This window comes from Elephantulus edwardii, unplaced genomic scaffold (genome assembly GCF_000299155.1).
Source record: "Elephantulus edwardii isolate Elephantulus edwardi_28Jun2011 unplaced genomic scaffold, EleEdw1.0 scaffold00185, whole genome shotgun sequence".
Taxonomy (NCBI): Eukaryota; Metazoa; Chordata; class Mammalia; order Macroscelidea; family Macroscelididae; genus Elephantulus; species Elephantulus edwardii.
This window is the reverse complement of record NW_006399935.1, coordinates 2,632,772-2,651,171: the sequence shown is the minus strand read 5'-3', so window position 1 is coordinate 2,651,171 and position 18,400 is coordinate 2,632,772. Positions and strand designations below refer to the sequence as shown.

The 18,400-nt window shown below is 41.0% G+C and overlaps 1 protein-coding gene and 1 pseudogene across 3 annotated transcripts in view; both read left to right on the top strand.

The window, feature by feature from the left end:
- The window catches only part of VAV1 (vav 1 guanine nucleotide exchange factor), a 140,790-nt gene that overhangs the window by 103,666 nt on the left and 18,724 nt on the right, over positions 1-18,400 (top strand). For all 3 annotated transcript variants that reach the window (XM_006896348.1, XM_006896347.1, XM_006896346.1), the window contains 3 exons: positions 430-546; positions 2,624-2,711; positions 16,437-16,551. In XM_006896348.1, coding sequence (XP_006896410.1) covers positions 430-546; positions 2,624-2,711; positions 16,437-16,551 — 320 coding nt within the window. The remainder of the gene's footprint in view (positions 1-429; positions 547-2,623; positions 2,712-16,436; positions 16,552-18,400) is intronic.
- LOC102867218 lies at positions 9,514-10,903 on the top strand (annotated as a pseudogene).

Sequence of the window (18,400 nt, the reverse complement as noted above, 5' to 3'; positions counted from 1 at the left end):
CCCCCCCCCCCCCAGTTCGCTCCTCTCTTTGAAAAGCAAAAGAAAAACACCCTCCCTAGTATGCAATCCCCCTGCACCCCTCCCACTGCCCCAAGTACATTCCACTATGCAATCTTAATTGTGGACAAGTGTTATTTGTCTTAGAAGGGCAATGATAAGATACAAACCAGAAAACAATAGATGGTGGGATTTTGGAGAACCTGGAAGCCTTGTGCATGGGTGGTGGGAATGTAAAATAATTCAGACAGCCACTGTGGAAAACAGCTTGGTGGTTCCTCAAAAAATTGAACAAAGAATGACTATATAGTCCAGCAATTCCAGTTCAGAAAAAAGTGAGGGCAGGAATGTAAACGGAAACCCACAGACCCAGGGGTCCGCACATTAGGGTAGGATCCTGTGCTAACTTCTCTCCTTGGTGTATCTTTGCAGGTACGCTGGCCCCATGGAGCGTGCTGAGGCCGAGAGCATCCTCACTGACCGCTCGGATGGAACCTTCTTGGTTCGGCAGAGGGTGAAGGACGCAGCAGAATTTGCCATCAGCATTAAGTAACTTCTCTCTCCCTAACCCACTTCTCCTTAGGGCCCTGTAGATGCCTGGGAAGCAGAGACAGTTGAGCATCCTGGCCCTACTACAGAAGCATTTACAGTGGGGACAGGCACCACTTACTGGACTCTTGCTGGGTCTTGAGTGCTTTTCTAGTTATTTTAATTGGGCCAGTAAACCCAAAAGAAAGTCATATAGCCAGTGGAATCCCAACCAAACTGTAGCACACCCTAGGAAGAAGAAGAAATAATGTCCACCCAAATCCCACAGACTTTGCTCCTGCAATCTTTCTGTTTATTGTATGCTGGCTTTCACCCACGGTGAATAGCTTCTTCATGAATTTGGGTTTTTTAAAAAAAATTTCAGTGTTAAGATTTAATTAGGCTTTATGTTTATCTTGAGGAAATTTTAAAGTCCCGATATAATTAGAAATTCTAGACAGGTATTAGTTTAGAGTTCAGAATTTTTTTAAGATGTTACTTAATTCCTGCCCACCCCAGATATTATTTGACCTAACACTTCTGCAGATAGAATATGAGGGAGATAACAAAGAGAAAATATGTCAATTTTATGTTGTAATCTAAAGTGGGAATTTTTGTCTTTGGGAAGTGCTCCAGAGTGAGTTTGCGATCACCATGTCAACCCACTTTTGTATTTTTAATACTAAAAGGAAGTTTATTATACGTCCACAATGGTGCCCCTGTGTGGCACAGGAAGTTTTCTCAAAAAGGAAAAAAAAAAGAAGTATTATTTCAGAAGTTTATGGAGGGTCATGAGCTCTAGCGCAGATTTCCACATTTGTCCAGATCAATAGTGCTTGCATTTCTTTTTTTAAATGTATTTTATTTTTTTTACTAGTTTATTTACAAAATTCTAATACAAATTTGAACAGATTCTTTCAATTTCCGTCACCAAACCTCCACCCATTAAATTGTACAATCTAACTAATGTCCTCTTCCCCCTGCACATCCACATCCCTCTGCTTCCAGCCTCTCCTACCCCTCCTGGATCCCTATACTCCTTCTACAATAATCCTCTTATACAATATTTGTCCTTGTGGGACTGAGTTAGTTCACTCAGCATAATGCTCTCCAGTCCCTCCCATGTTAGGTAATCATTTACAAAGTTATTAGTGCTTATACTTCTTAATGTTAACTTTTGCTAGAAAATGATGCAATTCTCATAGAATGAAAAGTGATGAAGTATCTACCTAGTTAAAAAAGTTATTTTCTTATCTTACAATACAAAAATAGTGTAAGTTCAGACCCAAAATCTGCATGAATATAGGTTCTGAGGTTTTGGATTCTCCAGGGTGAATCCTTTGATTTGATAAACAGACAAACCTTGTTGTTATAGCTTCTCTTCCTCCTTGTAGAATTTCCCTAGCACATCCGTTTTCCTGAGGGAATAGTTCTTTCACAGTCTAGCCTTTAGGGTATGGACAGCTCACGGTGCCAACTCTGCCGTAAATGGGTCCAGTAACTCATCTCATGCTTCCATGTGATCAAGACACGAGTTCTTGTTAACAAAATCAGCACATTCTTTAGGGTTTTAAAAGCACAAGTTCAAGTTCAGTGTTTAGGTTTTTTTTTTTTTTTAAGTTTCATCTTCATGTTTGGACTCTAGGGGTTTTCTTACGTTTTTTTGAGAGCTCAGCATGTCTAAGGATTTTGTAATAGAAGGATTGTTGTTTAATCCACCATATTGGTAGGACTGGATGTTTCCTGTATGCCCATTTTAGTCTCTGCTTCGCCATACTGGTAGGGATGGAGATATTCTCTTATCTGTTCTAGAACACTGCCTTCTTTACGTGGTCACATTGATTTCTTATCAATCCTAAAGGAAGATGACATCCATAAAACAAAGGGTGAAACAAAGCTATACAGTAACAAAGGGCTCAGAGCAGTGTTTCTGTTGGGCTAATAGTGGGGAGGCTTCAGACTTGGGGCTCACTGTGGGAACCAAGATTTCTTGGTGTGGCTGGGGAGTATGCCCTGGAGCTGAGACTTGGCGGGGAATGGACCCAGGACCCCAGACTCACAATGCAGTGATTACCTGGCCTTCTCTTTCTGTTTTCAGGTTTAATGTTGAGGTCAAGCACATTAAAATAATGACATCAGAAGGGCTCTATCGGATCACAGAGAAGAAGGCCTTCCGAGGGCTTGTGGTAAGGACCGATCTTCTGATCCCCACTCCCAGCTCCTGGGTCCCAGATAGGGCTTTCCTGGAAGTTTGACTATGTGGATCATAACAAATTATGGATAACACTGAGAAGAATGAGAATATACCTGGGAAAGATTGATGGTCAGCAAAGAAGAGGGAGACCCTCAATTAGATAGATCGACACAGTAACTGTAGCAATGGACATGGGCATGTTGGAGAGGATGAGGATGGTGAAGGATAGGTCAAGATTCTGATCTGTGGATCATAGGGTTGCAGTGAGTGTGTGACACACAACAACAAGTGTTGAAGAATAGAAGAGCGTGTATTCTTTTTTTCTTTCTCCATATTTTTTTTACTTTTTTTATTATTAATTTCAATGAAAATGTACAGAGACTTTGAATTTCCATTCATTCATTGTTGCACTTTTCTCCCTGCCCACCTGTCTCCCTAAGTACCCTCTTCTCTTTGAGAAGTAAAAGAAAAATTCTTTCATTGTTTTACAGTCCCTCCCCCCAAGTCTACTCCACTATGCAACCTTCGTTCTGGACTCCTGTCATGACAATAATGCCTAATCACATATCCCTTTTAAACAGTTTTCTCCCTCATCTGTTTCAATGCAGTATACATTATTTATCCCATCTTTCTCAGTCTCCCCCAAACCCCGATGTCCGTCCTGTTTTACAACAGGGGTACCATGCAGTATTTGTCCTTTTGTGACTGAGATATTTCACTCAGCATAATGTTCTCTAGAGTTCCCATTTTTAATAATATTGCATGAGTTCCTTGTTTTTCAATGCAGCATAATATTCCATTGTGTGAATATACCAGAGCATCTCTATCCATTTGTTTGTTGATGGGCACTTAGGTTGTTTCCAACTCGCTATTGTGAACAAAGCTGCTATAAACATGGATGTGCATAAGTGCATGTATTCCATTGAACTTCGAAGCTTAGTTCTGTCATGATTTGTCTAATGGCTATTTATTTCATTGGGCTTTGAAAGACCTTTCCTCCCGTATTTAACAAAATGTATTTAATTATTTCTAAGAATCATAATTCTGTTAAACTACAAAATGTGTACTAACACACTGAACTCAGGTGCTAAAACACTTTCTAGACACACATTGTATATAAGTGTCTCTCTGGAGACTAAGGCGTGCCTGATACAGGCCATGGTCTTTGCAATCGCTTGTTATGCATCGGAGAGTTGGACAATGAATAGGGAGGACAGAAGGAGAGTTGATGCCTTTGAGCTGTGGTGCTGGAGAAGAGTGCTGAATGTACCATGGACTGCCAGGAAAACAAACAGATTCATCTTGGAGAGGATTAAACCAAGCTACTCCTTGGAGGCAAGGATTCTGGGGCTTTGTCTGACATACTTTGGACATGTTGCCAGGAGTGATGGGTCCTTGGAGAGGGGCATCATGCTTGGGAGGGTGGAGGGACAGCGCAGGAGGGGAAGACCCTCGATGAGATGGATTGATTAAGTGACTGGGGTCATCGGGATGGGTGTGTCAGAGGCAGTGCGGTTGGCGCAGGATAGAGCAGGGTTTAGGGCTGTTGTGCATAGGGTCGCTATGAGTCGCAAACGACTCGACGGCACATAACAACAAACAACACATATTATATTAGTTTGCAAAAAATAATATACATTATGCACTCACATTGTGTTTCATTCTATCATTCCCATACATTGCATTTTACAAAGCCAATCACCATTGTGGAGAGATTGGACTCTCATAACACTGTTGGTGGGGTTGGAAAATGATGCAACCACTCTGGAAGGCAGTTTGCTGTTTTCTCAAAAAACTAAACATAGAAATTCCATTTGACCGAGTTAGTTACTCCACTGCTTGGAATATACTCTGAGGAAAATATGACTGAGACACAAATGGAGATTTGTACGTCTATGTTCATAGTAGCATTATTCTCAAGAGCAAGAAAATGGAAACTGCCCATATGTTCATCAACAAATGAATGGATTGGGAAATTATGGTACAGTCACACAATGGAATATTATGCAACACTCAGGAATAACAATTTAGAAAAGTGCTATATAACATGGGAAAGGCAGGAGAGCATTATGCTGAGTGAACTAACCCAGTCTCATAAGGACAAATACTGCATAGGACCATTACTGTAAAAATAGAAAGATAACTATTAAAATATGTATAACATTCTAAAGGGGGAAGGTGGATAGGGGTGCTCAGAGTGGGGAGCAGGGGGAAAATTCATGGGATCACAGAGTTTGGTGGGTGGAGGGAAGGAGAGAGGGAATTAGGAAAGATCCAATGGGGACCTGAAAAGACAGGGTGATAGTGGGAATACATCTACGGTGAAATGCCTTTTGAGTGGTGGGGGTTTTTTTTGGCTTCTGTTTGGTGCCCTGCAATTTCTGGCCATCTTTCAGACGTTTTAAACTTGAGGTGTTCATGTAAGACAAGGGAGACCCTTGCGTAGTTGAGTGTTGCGCTGCTAACTAAGGCACTGGTGGTTTAAAACCCCACAGAGGTTCAAGAAAAGTCTAGCAATGTACTTCTGAAAGGTCACCGTCACGAAAATTCTATGGAAACTGTATCACTCTGAAATATTTGGGATCATTGTGTGTTAGAATTAAGCCACAACAATAGATTTGGCCTAAGGTAGGACTTCTTACCCTCAGTCTGTGATCCTCAGGGGTTCAGCAGAAAATCTTGAATTTTCTAGATTTCAAGTGTAAATCTAGAATTTTCTACCTACGTACAATTGGAGGTGTGTGTGCCTTAGATTTCACTTTATCCTCAAAATGATCTTAGTTTTCCCTTAAAATAAGGGGCTATTCACTCATCCCTCAAATCTTTCTTTCGTTTAAGCTTTTTAATGCTGAAATATTTAATTTTAGTTGTATAACCAACTTCTTAAGCCTTACCCTAGATTTGTTTTTGTTATGTGCCATCGAGTTGCCTGTGACTCATAACGACCCTTTGTATCTTAACTCTGAAACCTGCCCTAGCCTGAGCCAATCTCATCAGCTCTGATAGGCTTAATCTCCTTTCTCCAATTACTGAGTCAATCCATCTCATCCAGCGACTTTCTCTCCTGGGTTGTCCCTCCACCACTCCAAGTGTGATGTCCTTCAAGGACTGATTTCTCCTGGCCTCGTGCCCAAAGTATGTGAGATGGAGCTTCAAAATCCTTGCCTCCAGGGAACAGCCTCGTTTGATCCTCTCCAAGACAGACCTGTTTGTTCTGGAAGTCAGCAGTATGTTCAACACTCTTCTCCAGCACCACAACCCAAAGGCATTGATCCTTCTTCTATCATTCTTAGTTATTGTCCAGCTCTTGGATGCATAGCAAGTAACTGTGAAGACCATGGCCTAGATTAGAAACACCTTAGTCTCCAGACTGACTCCGTTGCTCTTCAGTACTCTAGAGAGGTCCCTGACAGCAGACTTTCCCAGTGCAATTCATCTTTTGATTTCCTGAATGCTGGTGTCAAGAGTATTGATTGTGAAGACAAGCAAGTTGAAGCTGTCCACAATCTCAGTCTCTTCTCCATCCATCATGATGCTGCCAGTTGGCCCAGTGGTGAGGATCTTTGCTTTCTTGATGTTAAGCTTCAGTCCATATTGATGACTACAGTCCTTCACCTTCTGCAGCAAATGCCTCATGTCCTCTTCAGTTTGTGCAAGTAAGTTGTATCATCTGGATACTGCAGTTTGTTGATGAGTCTTCCTTAAATCCTGATGCCACATTCCAACTCATAAAGTCCAATCTCCTGAATGATCTGTTCTGCATATTGATTGAAAAGGTATGGAGATAGGATGCATCCCTGATGCACTCATTTCCTGATCCTGAACCATGCAGTGTCTCCCTGCTCTGTTCTAACTACTGCTTCCTGATATAAGTATAGGTTTTGCATAAGCACAATTAAGTGTTCTGCGATTCCCATTCTTCTCAAGCTTAGCCACACAGTCAAATGGTTTTGAACAGTCAATGAAACACAGATAGACATTCCTCTGATACTCTCTGCTTTCAGCCAAGATCAGTCTGATGTTGGCTATGATATATCTAGTGCAATGGCCTCTTCTAAACCCAGGCTTCCCATCTGGCAATTCCCTGCTGATGTACTGTTCCAGTCGTGTCTGGATAATCTTCAGTAGGTTCTTGTTTGAGTGTGATATTAGTGATATCGTTTGATAATTTCCACACTCTGTTGGGTTATCTTTTGTTTGTTGTTTTTTTGGGGGGGGATGGAAATAAATGCAGATCTCTTTCAGTAGTTGTTTCTTCCAGGTAGTTGTCTTCCAGGTTTCTTCACATAACCTGGTGACCATATCCATGGCAGCATCTGTTTGCTGAAATATGTCAGTTGGTATTCCATCAGTTCCTATGTACAATAGAGAACATTTAGGTTAAGACTAGCAGATATGGAACCAGAGGGAGAAACTTCTCACTGGGAATCACAAAGGAGGAGAAACAGTTGCAAATCACGACTGACTGGAACATGGAATGTGAAAAGTATGAATGTAGGAAAGATTGGAGAGTGTTAAAGAAAAAATAGAATACATAGATATTAGGCATACTAGGCACTGGTGAAATGGGTTGGCATGGGACGTTAATCATATGATCTACCATGCTGGAGATGAAAAGGTAAGAAAAAAATGGAGTCACTTTCATAGTTAAAAAGACTGTTTGTAGATTCATCTTCAAGTATAATGTTGTGAGTGACAGGATAATATCCATATGCATAAAAGGAAGACATGTTAATACCACTATCATTCAAAGATATGCACCAACTACCAGGGCCAATGAAGAGGAAATAGATGACTTCTACCAACTTTTGCAGTTGGAAATCAATCAAACTTGTGACCAAGACACTTTGATAATAATGGGTGACTGTAATGCGAAAGTTGGGAACAGGAAAGAAGGATCAGTTGTCACAAAGTATGGACTTGGTGACAGAAATGGAGCTGGAGACAGAATGATAGAATTCTGTACAATCAATGACCTATTCATCACAAGCACCTTTTACGAGAAACATAAATGGTGACTATACATGTGGACTTTACCTGATGGTCTACCCAGGAATCAGGTTGACTACATCGTGGAAAAAATCGTTGCAGAAGCTCAATATCAGCTGTGAAAACTAGGCCAGGTGCTGATTGTGGAACAGACCATCAACTACTCAGTTACTAAGAAAGCTTTAAAAAGATTTATTTTTGTTGTTGTTGAAAATATGAACAGTACAATAGGCTCCAGTTCAACAATTAATACACATCCAATTTAGTGACAATGTTAACAGTTTTCAATTGTGCGATCATGCTCATCCTTCTTTCTGAATCGTTCCTCTCCAATTCACTCACTGCCCCTTAAGTTTCTTGTCCTTTGCATTGTTGCAAATTTAATTCCACATTGATAGTCCTTCAAAAGAGCGCAGAATTGGGAAAAATTCTTTAGTTATAATTTATTAATTTGTGGTTTAATACGTTTACTATTATTTATTAAACTATTGTTTAGTACTTATTATTAAACTTGTTTAATAAATCCAAGCTGCTCCTTGGAGGCAAGGATTTTGAAGCTCTGTATCACATACTTTGAGCATGTGGCAGGAGGGACCAGTCCTTGGAGAAAGATGTTCTACTTGGAAGGGTGGAGGGACAGCACAGGAGAGGAAGCCCCAGATGAGATGGATTGCTTCAGTAACTGAGGTAATGGGAGTAGATGAGTAGGAGACAGTGAGATTGGCTTAGGATAGGGCAGGCTTAAGATAGTTGCAGACGATTTGATGGCACTTAACAACAGCAGCAACAACAACAACAACAACATTGTTTGGTTTGAAGAGGACTTCAGGGATATTTTTGGCTTAAGGTTTAATGTTTATTTCAAGGTGATCTCCATATCTTTTCAATCTACATGTGGAACAGATCAGCCGGGAAGCTGGGCTGTATGAGAAGTGTGGCATCAGGATTGGAGGTAGACTCATAAAAAATCTGTGTTATAAAAAAAAAAAATCTGTGTTATGCAAATGACACAACCCTGCTTGCTGAAACTGAGGAGGACCTGAAGCACTTGCTGCAGAGGGTCAAGGACTGCAGCCTTCAATATGGATTGAAGCTCAATATCAAGAAAACAGAGATTCTCACTGGGCTGTTGGCAGCATCATATTGGATGATGAAGGGATTGAGATTGTTAACAGCTTCAGTTTGCTTGGCTCTATAATCAACACTCTTGGTACCAGCAGCCAGGAAATGAAAAGATGAATTGCACCAGGAAAGTCTGCTGTCAGAGACCTTTCCAAAGCACTGAGGAGCAATTATGTCAGTCTGGAGACTAAGGTGCACCTGATACAGGCTATGGTCTTTGCAGTCACTTGCTATGCATCATAGAGCTGGACAATGACTAGCGATGATAGAAGGAGAGTTGATGCCTTTGAGCTTTGGTGCTGGAGAAGAATATTGAATATACCATAGACTGCTGCTAGAAGAACAAACAAGTTCATCCTGGAGAGGGTGAAACCAGGCTGCTCCTGGGAGGCAAGGATTCTGAAGCTCTGTCTGACTTACGTTGGACATGTTGCAAGGCGGGATCAGTCCTTGGAAAGGGATGTCATGCTTGGGAGGGTGGAGGGACAGCACAAGAGAGGAAGACCCTCGATGAGAGGGATTGCTTCTGTCTCTGGGATAATAGGGGTAGGCATGTTTGAGACAGGATTGGCAAGCAATAGAGCAGGGTTTAGAGCTATTGTACATAGGGTCGCTATGAGTAGCAGGTGACTTGATGACACATAATAACAACAACAATAGTTTCACAGATTCATCCAGCCTCAATGGATCCAGAAAGTCTGGATTCCGTGAGGGTTTGAAATTAAGTTCCACATTTCCTCTGCCTGATTAGGATTCTTTTGTGTAATTTTTGATCAGAAGGTTTATTCAGAAGCTGAGCCCGCGACCACAGCTCCTCTCAGCTGTGCTTGCTGTCCATTGACAGTGACATCTGCAGCTCACTTCAAAATGGCCATTTGGCTCACAATAATTTTCTATTGAATGACTTTTAACTTTATCTGTCTTTTTTTCCTGCTTCTATCACCTCTTGCTGGCTGTTTTTTTCCAGAATCTTTTATCAAGGAAAAAAAAAAGCATCAAACAAGAAGAGTCAAAATCACTGAGCTAAACCTCCACCTGATGCGTGATGCCACAACTGTAATAGAATGTCTACATTCCTTCTGTAAAACATGTACTGTTTGCTGCCTGGATACCAGCAAGCATTGTCCTTCTATGATGCCCACGTTCACAAAACCAGACCACTCCCGAATATAAAGTCAGATTAAACTGTTTAAGACATGGTATATAAATTAGCTCTGGGACTCTTAAATTAAATGAAGAAGAGAATTTTTATGCAGCTCAATAACATGCCTTTGAAAACCGTATGGGCACTACAGGAATGAGGATAGTTACAGATCAGGGTTCTGATCTTTTGTTTATAGAGTGGCTATGAGTCGTACTTGACTCAATGACACACAACAACTACAACAACAACAACAACAAAAACAGCAACATCCTTCAGTTGATGCAGCCAGTGAGTCTAATGAAGGGGAAGTTGCAGATGAGGATAAGATAATTATAACTGATGATGAGATAATATGCTTATCCGTTGAATTCTTTAACCAGAACAGATTTAATTGGAAAATAAATGAAGAGAAGTCTAAACTCAGAGGGGATAACTAATAAGATATATATAATGCCCAGCAGCAATGACTGTGATAAGCCTAAGAAAATTTCTCAGACATAAAATGCATATATCTAATACTTGCCATATTGATGTAATGTATGAAGAGGAACCTCAAAGGATTTACGGTACCCTGACGGATATTGCCTACAACTGTACTTGGAGAAAGACTGGAGTACCTCCTTTGAAATACAGGACCTACTCGTGAAAGAATGAAGATCAATCACCAGAGGGATGGACTGACCTATACTGGAGAATTGGAACGTGACTCGGGGAGTGACAAGACCAATAGTCTAACAGGAGGAATTCCCTCCACCCCTTTTGGTTTGCATTGCCCGAGTGCTCCAGTCCAGTTTCCTCATCCTCAACTATGTCACATCTCTATGAATGGAGCCAGCACCAACCCCACTGGGAACCACCAATCGTCTTTACCTGGTAGATCTTGAAAATCACCCGTAAATTTAAATTCTTCAGCAACTTCATCTGATTGATGACTGGGATTGCTAAGGAAGAAAAATTTAAACCTCTGATTTATAGAGGTATTTTCATGTCATTCCAGCTGTATAGATGCTAATACATGTGATTATTGTCCAATTTACTTTCTTTTTTTAATGACAAATTTGGCTGTAAAAGATGGACTAAATATGATATTCATATGGATGTTAAGGATAAGAAAAATTATTTCTATGAAGAATTGGTTTTGGATGATACAAGCAAGATTTTTTTTCTCTGTTAGGAAAGATGTGAAATGGTTTCTGTAGCCATTGTTTAGATTTGTAAGCATTGCGCAGGTGGTATAAGAATTGGGCCATGGTTTGTTAATCTCAACTAAAATATGCATTGTTGTTATGTGCCATCAAGTCACCTGCAACTCATAATGACCCTATATACACAGCTGTTCTGAAGCCTGCCCTGATCCAGTTTCACTGATTTCAACACACCTGTCCGTATTGGCCCAGTTACTGTATCCATCCATCTCATCTAGGATCTTCATCTTCTGTGCTGCCCCTCCACCATTCTGAGCATGATATCCTCTCCAAGGACAAGTCCCTCCTGGTCACATGCCCGAAGGATGTGAATGCCTACATTACATTCCCCTTAATAGTTGTTATTATGCTGTTTTGTGAACCTGTAGAAAGCAAGTGCTTTTTATCTTGAAATCCAATGAAACAAGAAGAATATGCATAGGGCATTGCATTTTTTGTAGCCATGTCACTGTGAATAATAATAATTACTTGCATATTTAGCCCTTCTCATATGTATGATTCTTTTTTTGTGTGTTGCTGTGCAAAATGAATCAAAGGAAAGTAAACCTCATTTTTACTAAAATATCCCTAAAAGTAATGCATGCCTAAAAGTGGCAGAATTATAAGCCAGGTTTAGAAGAGGCCATAGCACCAGAGACATTATTGCCAACGTCAGATGGATCTTGACTGAAAGCGGAGTACTAGAGAATGTCAGTCTGTGTTTCCTTGGCCGTGCAAAGGCATTTGACTGTGTGGATCACAACAAATTATGGCCGACCTTGAGAAGAATGGGAATCCCAGAACACTTGATTGTGCTCATGTGAAACCTATACGTGGACAAGAAAACAGTCATCAGAACAGAGCAACAAAACACTGTATGATTCAGAATCAGGAAGAGTGGATCAGGGATGCATTCTATCTCCATACCTTTTCAATCTATATGCAGAACAGATCATCCAGGGTCCTGGGCTGTATGAGGAGGAATGTGGCATCAGGATTGGAGGAAGACTCATCAACAACCTACATTATGCAGATGGCACAACCTTACTTGCAGAAACTGAGAAGGACCTCAGGCGTTTGCTGCAGAATGTCAAGGACTGCGGTCTACTGTATGGATTGAAGCTCAACATCAGGAAGACAAAGATTCTCACTATTTGACCAATTGGCATCATCATAATAGATGGAGAAGAGATTGAGGTGGCTAACAGTTTCAGCTTGCTCAGCTCCACAGTCAACACTTTTGGTACCAAGTCAGGAAATAAAAAAAAGATGAATTACTCTGGGAAGACTGCTGGCAGGTACTTCTCCAAAGTGTTAAAGAACAACTAGGTCAGTCTGGAGACTAAAGTATGTCTAATCAGGCCACGGTCTTCACATTTACTTGCTATGCATCAGAGAGTGGGACAATAACCAAAGATGACAGAAAAGAATGGATGCCTTTGAGCTGTGGTGCTGGAGAAGAGTATTGAATATACCCAGGACTACCAAGAAAATAAACAGATGTATCCTAGAGAGTGTGAAACCAGGTTTTGCTCCTTGGAGGAAAGGATTTTGAAGTTCCATTGCACACACCTTGTCTCATACACCTTGAGCATGTTGTTAGGACAGAGCAGTCCCTGGAGAAGGACATCATGCTTGGAAGGGTGGAGGGAAGGCACAGGAGAGGAAGACCCTGTGTGAGATGGACTGATACAGTAACTGGAGCAATGAGTGTAGGTGTGCCAGAGACAATGAGGCTGGCTCAGGAGAGACCAGAATGCAAAGCTATTGCACATAAGCTTGCTATGATTCGAAGGTGACTCAATGGCTCATAACAACAACTTGCCTAATAGTGAATACTGCCGTTTATTTTACTAACTTATTCAAATGATTCATTTTTATAAGAATCAGATGTCATCAGGCTTGTTTTCAATGAATGCCATTTTGGTATATGACATAACAGGAAACAGTGTTGTATGGTATATTTATAAATACTGTAAAGACAATACTGTGCTTCATGAATTCAGAAATGGTTATTAAAATTCTCCCTAATGATTTGACCTTTGCAGATAGCCTATGTTTATCAGCATAGAATACTTTTAATATTGTTGTTGTTGTTATGTGCCATTGAGTCGCCTGCGACTCATAGCGACCCTATGTACAACAGCCCTAAACTCCGCTCTGTCCTGTGCCAATCGCACTGTCTCTGACACTCCCACCCCAATTATCCCAGTCACTGAATCAGTCCACCTCATAGAGGGCCTTCCTCTCCTGCGCCGTCCCTCCACCCTCCCAAGCATGATGTCCCTCTCCAAGGACCGGTCTCTCCTCACTACATGTCCAAAGTAAGTTAGACGGAGCCTCAGAATCCTTGCCTCCAAGGAGCCACCTGGTTTAACCTCTCCAGGACAAATCTATTTGTTTTCCTAGCAGTCCATGGTATTCTCAGTACTCTTCTCCAGCACCACAGCTCAAAGGCATCAGTTCTCCTTCTATCCTCCTTGGTCATTGTCCAACTCTCTGATGCATAACAGGTGATTGCGAAGACCATGGCCTGTATCAGACGCACCTTAGTCTCCAGAGAGACACCACTGCTCTTCAGCACTTTGGAGAGGTCCCTAACAGCAGACTTTCCCTTGGCAATGCGCCTTTTAATTTCCTGGCTGCTGGTGCCAAGACTGTTGACTATGGAGCCAAGCAAACTAAAGCTGTGTACAATCTCAATCTCTTCACCATCCATCCTGATGCTGCCGATTGGTCCAGTGGTGAGAATCTTTGTCTTCTTGACATTGAGCCTCAATCCGTATTGTAGGCTGTAGTCCTTGACACTCTGCAGCAGGCGCTTCAGGTCCTCCTCAGTTTCAGCAAGCAGGGTTGTGTCATTCGCATAACGCAGATTGTTGATAAATCGTCCACCAATCCTGACCCCACATTTCTCCTCATAGAGCCCGGCCTCCCGGATAATCTGTTCTGCATATAGGTTGAAAAGGTATGGAGATAGGATGCATCCCTGGCGTACGCCTTAAAATTCTAAATTATGTTTCATTGAAAGCAATTTATTTATTTGTTTTAATTAATTTTAATGAAAGTTTACAGAGACTGAGGATTTCCATTCATTTATTGTTTCACTTTTCTCCCTGTCCACTCCTCCCCCACCCCAATTCACTCTTCTCTTTGAAAAGTAAAAGAAAAATTCTTTCATTATTATACAATCCCTCCCTCCAAGTCCACTCTACAATGCAGCCTTCATTCTGGACTCCTGTCATGACATTAATACTTAATCACATATTCCTTTTAAACAGTTTTCTCCCTCATCTGTTTCAATGCAGTATACATTATTGAACCCATCTTTCTCAGTCTCCCCCCAACCCCGAGGTCAGCCCTGTTTTACAACAGTGGCACCATGCAGTATTTGTCCTATTGTGACATATTTCACTCAGCATAATGTCCTCCAGGGTCACCTATTTTAAATAATATTGCATGAGTTCCTTGTTTTTCAATGCAGCGTAGTATTCCTTTGTGTGAATGTACTACAGCTTCTCTATCCATTCGTTTGTTGATGGGCACTTAGGTTGTTTCCAGCTCCTTGCTATTGTGAACAAAGACGTGATAAACATGGGTGTGCATATATCTGCTTGGCTGTCAGTTATGGTTTCTTTGGGGTATATTCCCAGTAGTGGAATTGCTGGGTCAAATGGTATCTCTATTTGCAACTTTTTGAGAAAATGCCACACTGCCTACCACAATGGTTGCACCATTTTACACTCCCACCAACAGTGAATAAGAGTTCCAGTTCTCCACAACCTTGTTAACATTTGTTGCTTGCTGTTCTGTTAAATTTTGCTATTCTTACTGGGGTGAGATGATATCTCATAGTTGTTGATTTGCATCTCTCTTAGAGCTAGAGATTTTGAACATTTCTTCATGTGCTTGTTGGCCATCTGAATGTTTTCTTTGATGAAGTGTCTGTTCATATCCTGTGCCCATTTTTCAATTGGATTATTTACCTTTATCTTCTTGTGGTGTCCATTGAAAGCAATTTGAATTGCTTTAAATTAAAATTGACATTTCTCCAGAAACCCCCCAAACACCCCCAAACCAAAACAAAAAATAATTAGAAAGTTTAACATTAATGAAAAACTATTGTTTAATATTCAAACTAAGTGTTTAAATTATGTCCTTTGTAGATGTTCTCCAAAAAAACAAAACAAAACCCAAAACAACAAAAAACCTAATCAGAGATTAAACATTGCATTGAACTGCCCTTCCCTATTTTAGTTTACAATAGGTTTCTTATTCTTTTTCCCTTGGGGTCTTTCACGACATTGGCATTTTTGGAATCTAGAATTCCAAAAATACAAGACATTTTGTTTTGAGAAATGCCTCTTAATGTTCACTCACCTGATTGTTAACTCATTATTAAAATAAACTTAACCACTTGAAAGAAATATTCGAGACTTGAACTCAGAGCATTGTTGATACAGAGGCTAATTCTTAGCACGTGTGCTGCTCTGTCTTCTCTGGATCTGAAAACTGCCTGTTTTCCTCTGTAGGACACAGGACAAGGGTTTTCCCCTCTCTGTGCTTCAGTTCCTCCATATGTAAAATGGGAGAATCGTGAATGGTGTATTCACCTGTCTGGATTAATAGGATTTGTGATATGCATCATGGCTTGCATATCGTTGTTGTTAGTTGCTGTTGAGTCAGCCTCTGACTCCTGGAGATCCCCACGTACAATAGAAGGAAAGATCCCCATGATCAGATCCTTGTGAACAAGTGTTTTCTCCCTGGTGAATTTTTAGAAGGAGATCACCAGACCTTTCTACCTAGTCTTAGGCTGGAAGCTCCATTGAAACCTGTCCAGCGTCCTGACATCCTCTGGCAGCTGTGTGCCTTTGCCGTAGATGCTTAGTACACAGCACTTGTGATTATTATCATGAATTTGAAAAATAAGGCATTTGACACCCACAAGGGAGTTTAAGTTGGTAAATTGGTTATTGAGAAAGTTGGTTATTTGGTAACTTTATCATTAATTGAATTGGCTTTTGGGAGAACTGCTTTTAGGTATGTAATACCCTCTCTATAAATTGGTTCTGATTGATCAGAAAGGGAATGAGTTCCCCATCATAGGGAGTATCCAAAGAGTCACATACTAGAGAGACCAGAGAAGGGCTTGCTCCATGTGTGGAGTTGAATATCAGTTGTTCCTCTCTGCTGGCCTCTTGGACTGGCCTGCTGGGATAGTCTGGCATGGGCAGTCAGGGAAGCACCAGCACCTGACACGCTGTTGTTCTTCTAGGAACTGGTGGAGTTTTATCAGCAGAACTCCCTGAAGGATTGCTTTAAGTCACTGGACACCACCTTGCAGTTCCCTTTTAAGGAGCCTGAGAGGAGAGCCATCAGCAAACCACCAGGTAGGTGGCCACCCTTCCTACTGTGGACAGAAAGGTTAGGGTACTAAGGTTCTTGGGTTGGGCGGCCAGAGCCAGACCTGTGCAGCAGCAAGAATGTCTCTGGCCACCATTGCTTGACCCTTTGCTCTTCATGCATCTGCGTGTTCTTTTCCTGCTGGAATGAAGGACAAAAGAACTAGGAATTAAAAGAACTCCACCTGAACATAAAAAAATTATAATAATTTATTATTTTTGTTGCTTACATTGAGTTGGCATCGATAATAGTTGACTCTCCAGTAGGTTTTCAGAAACAGTTAATAGGACTGGAGGAGATTGCCCATCTTTCTCCTGCAGAGAAGCTGGTGGATTTGAACCGTGTATGTTTGGGAGTGTTAAGAGCATGCACTGCACTCCTGAATGCACATAGTTCAAACCCACCATCGGCTCCATGGGAGAAGGATGGACAATCTCCTCCAGTGCGACTCACTCCTTTTGAAAACCTGCAAGAGGGTCAGCAATGGGTTGGTTCCTACTCAGTGATACTCAACAACAACAACAACAACAACAACAACAACATATAGGGTATATCTACACAAAACATATAGTATATGTAAATATATATACACACACACCATATATATAGTATATTACAATATATAGAAGAACATAGACCTCTAGGAGAACAGAGAGGTTCATCCTGGAGATGGTGAAACCAGACAGCTCCTTGGAGGCAAGAATTCTGAGGCTTCGTCTGACATACTTTGGGCATGTTGCAAGGAGAGACCAGTCCTTGGAGGAGGACACCATGCTTGGGAGGGTGGAGGGTCAGCGCAGGAGAGGAAGACCCTTCATAATATGGATTGACTTAGTGACTGGGGTAATAGGGGTAGGTGTGTCAGAGGCAGTAAGGTTGACTCAGGATACAGCAAGGTTCAGGGCTGTTGTACATAGGGTTGCTGTGAGTTGCAAGTGATGCCACGTAACAATAACAATATAATAGGAGATATATAGTAGATGTATTTTTGTATATAATATTATTGTTAGAGGAATATATGTATATTTGGAAACAGGAGTGGTGACATCTTCTTCCTAAACAACATGCCTCTATGAACTAGTTATAGAAAGGCTTCCGGCCTTCTGGTCATAGGGTTATTATGAGTCATGCTCAACTAGATGGCAATCAACAACATATATAATATAGAAATTTCACTGCAATCAAGTTGATTAATATATAAAGGGTGTTTTGAGGCGTCATCTGGAATACTTGGAGCATGTTGCAAGGAGGGACCAGTCCTTGGAGAGGGACATCATGCTTGGAAGGGTGGAGGGCCAGGGAAAGAGAGGAAGACCATCAATGAGATGGATTAATTCAGTGACTGGAGTAATGAGGGTAGGAGTGTCAGAGACACAGGATAAATCAGGTTTCAGGGCTATTGTACATAGAGTTGTTATGAGTCATAAGCGACTCGATGGCACATAACAACAACAACATACAAATGTGTGTGTGTCTATATTAATATGTATTTGTATGATATATACAAAATATATTGGATATATAGCTGACATACTGAGTATATAGCTAACGTTTTGAGTATATATATTAACAATATAGAGAGGATAATTGAAACCAATCTCACTGACCTCAAGTTGATCCCAAATCATGGTAACACTCACTGGGTTTCCAAGGCTATAAAACTTAACAGAAGGAGATGACCTTATCTTTCTTCTGTGAAATAATTGAACTTCTGACTTTTTGGTGAGCAGCTCAGCACTTACTATCCCATCAGGACTTGCTATATACAGGATATATATCTATGTCTATCTCTCTCTCCATATACATACATACTGAAGAAAAAGATTTCAAATATAT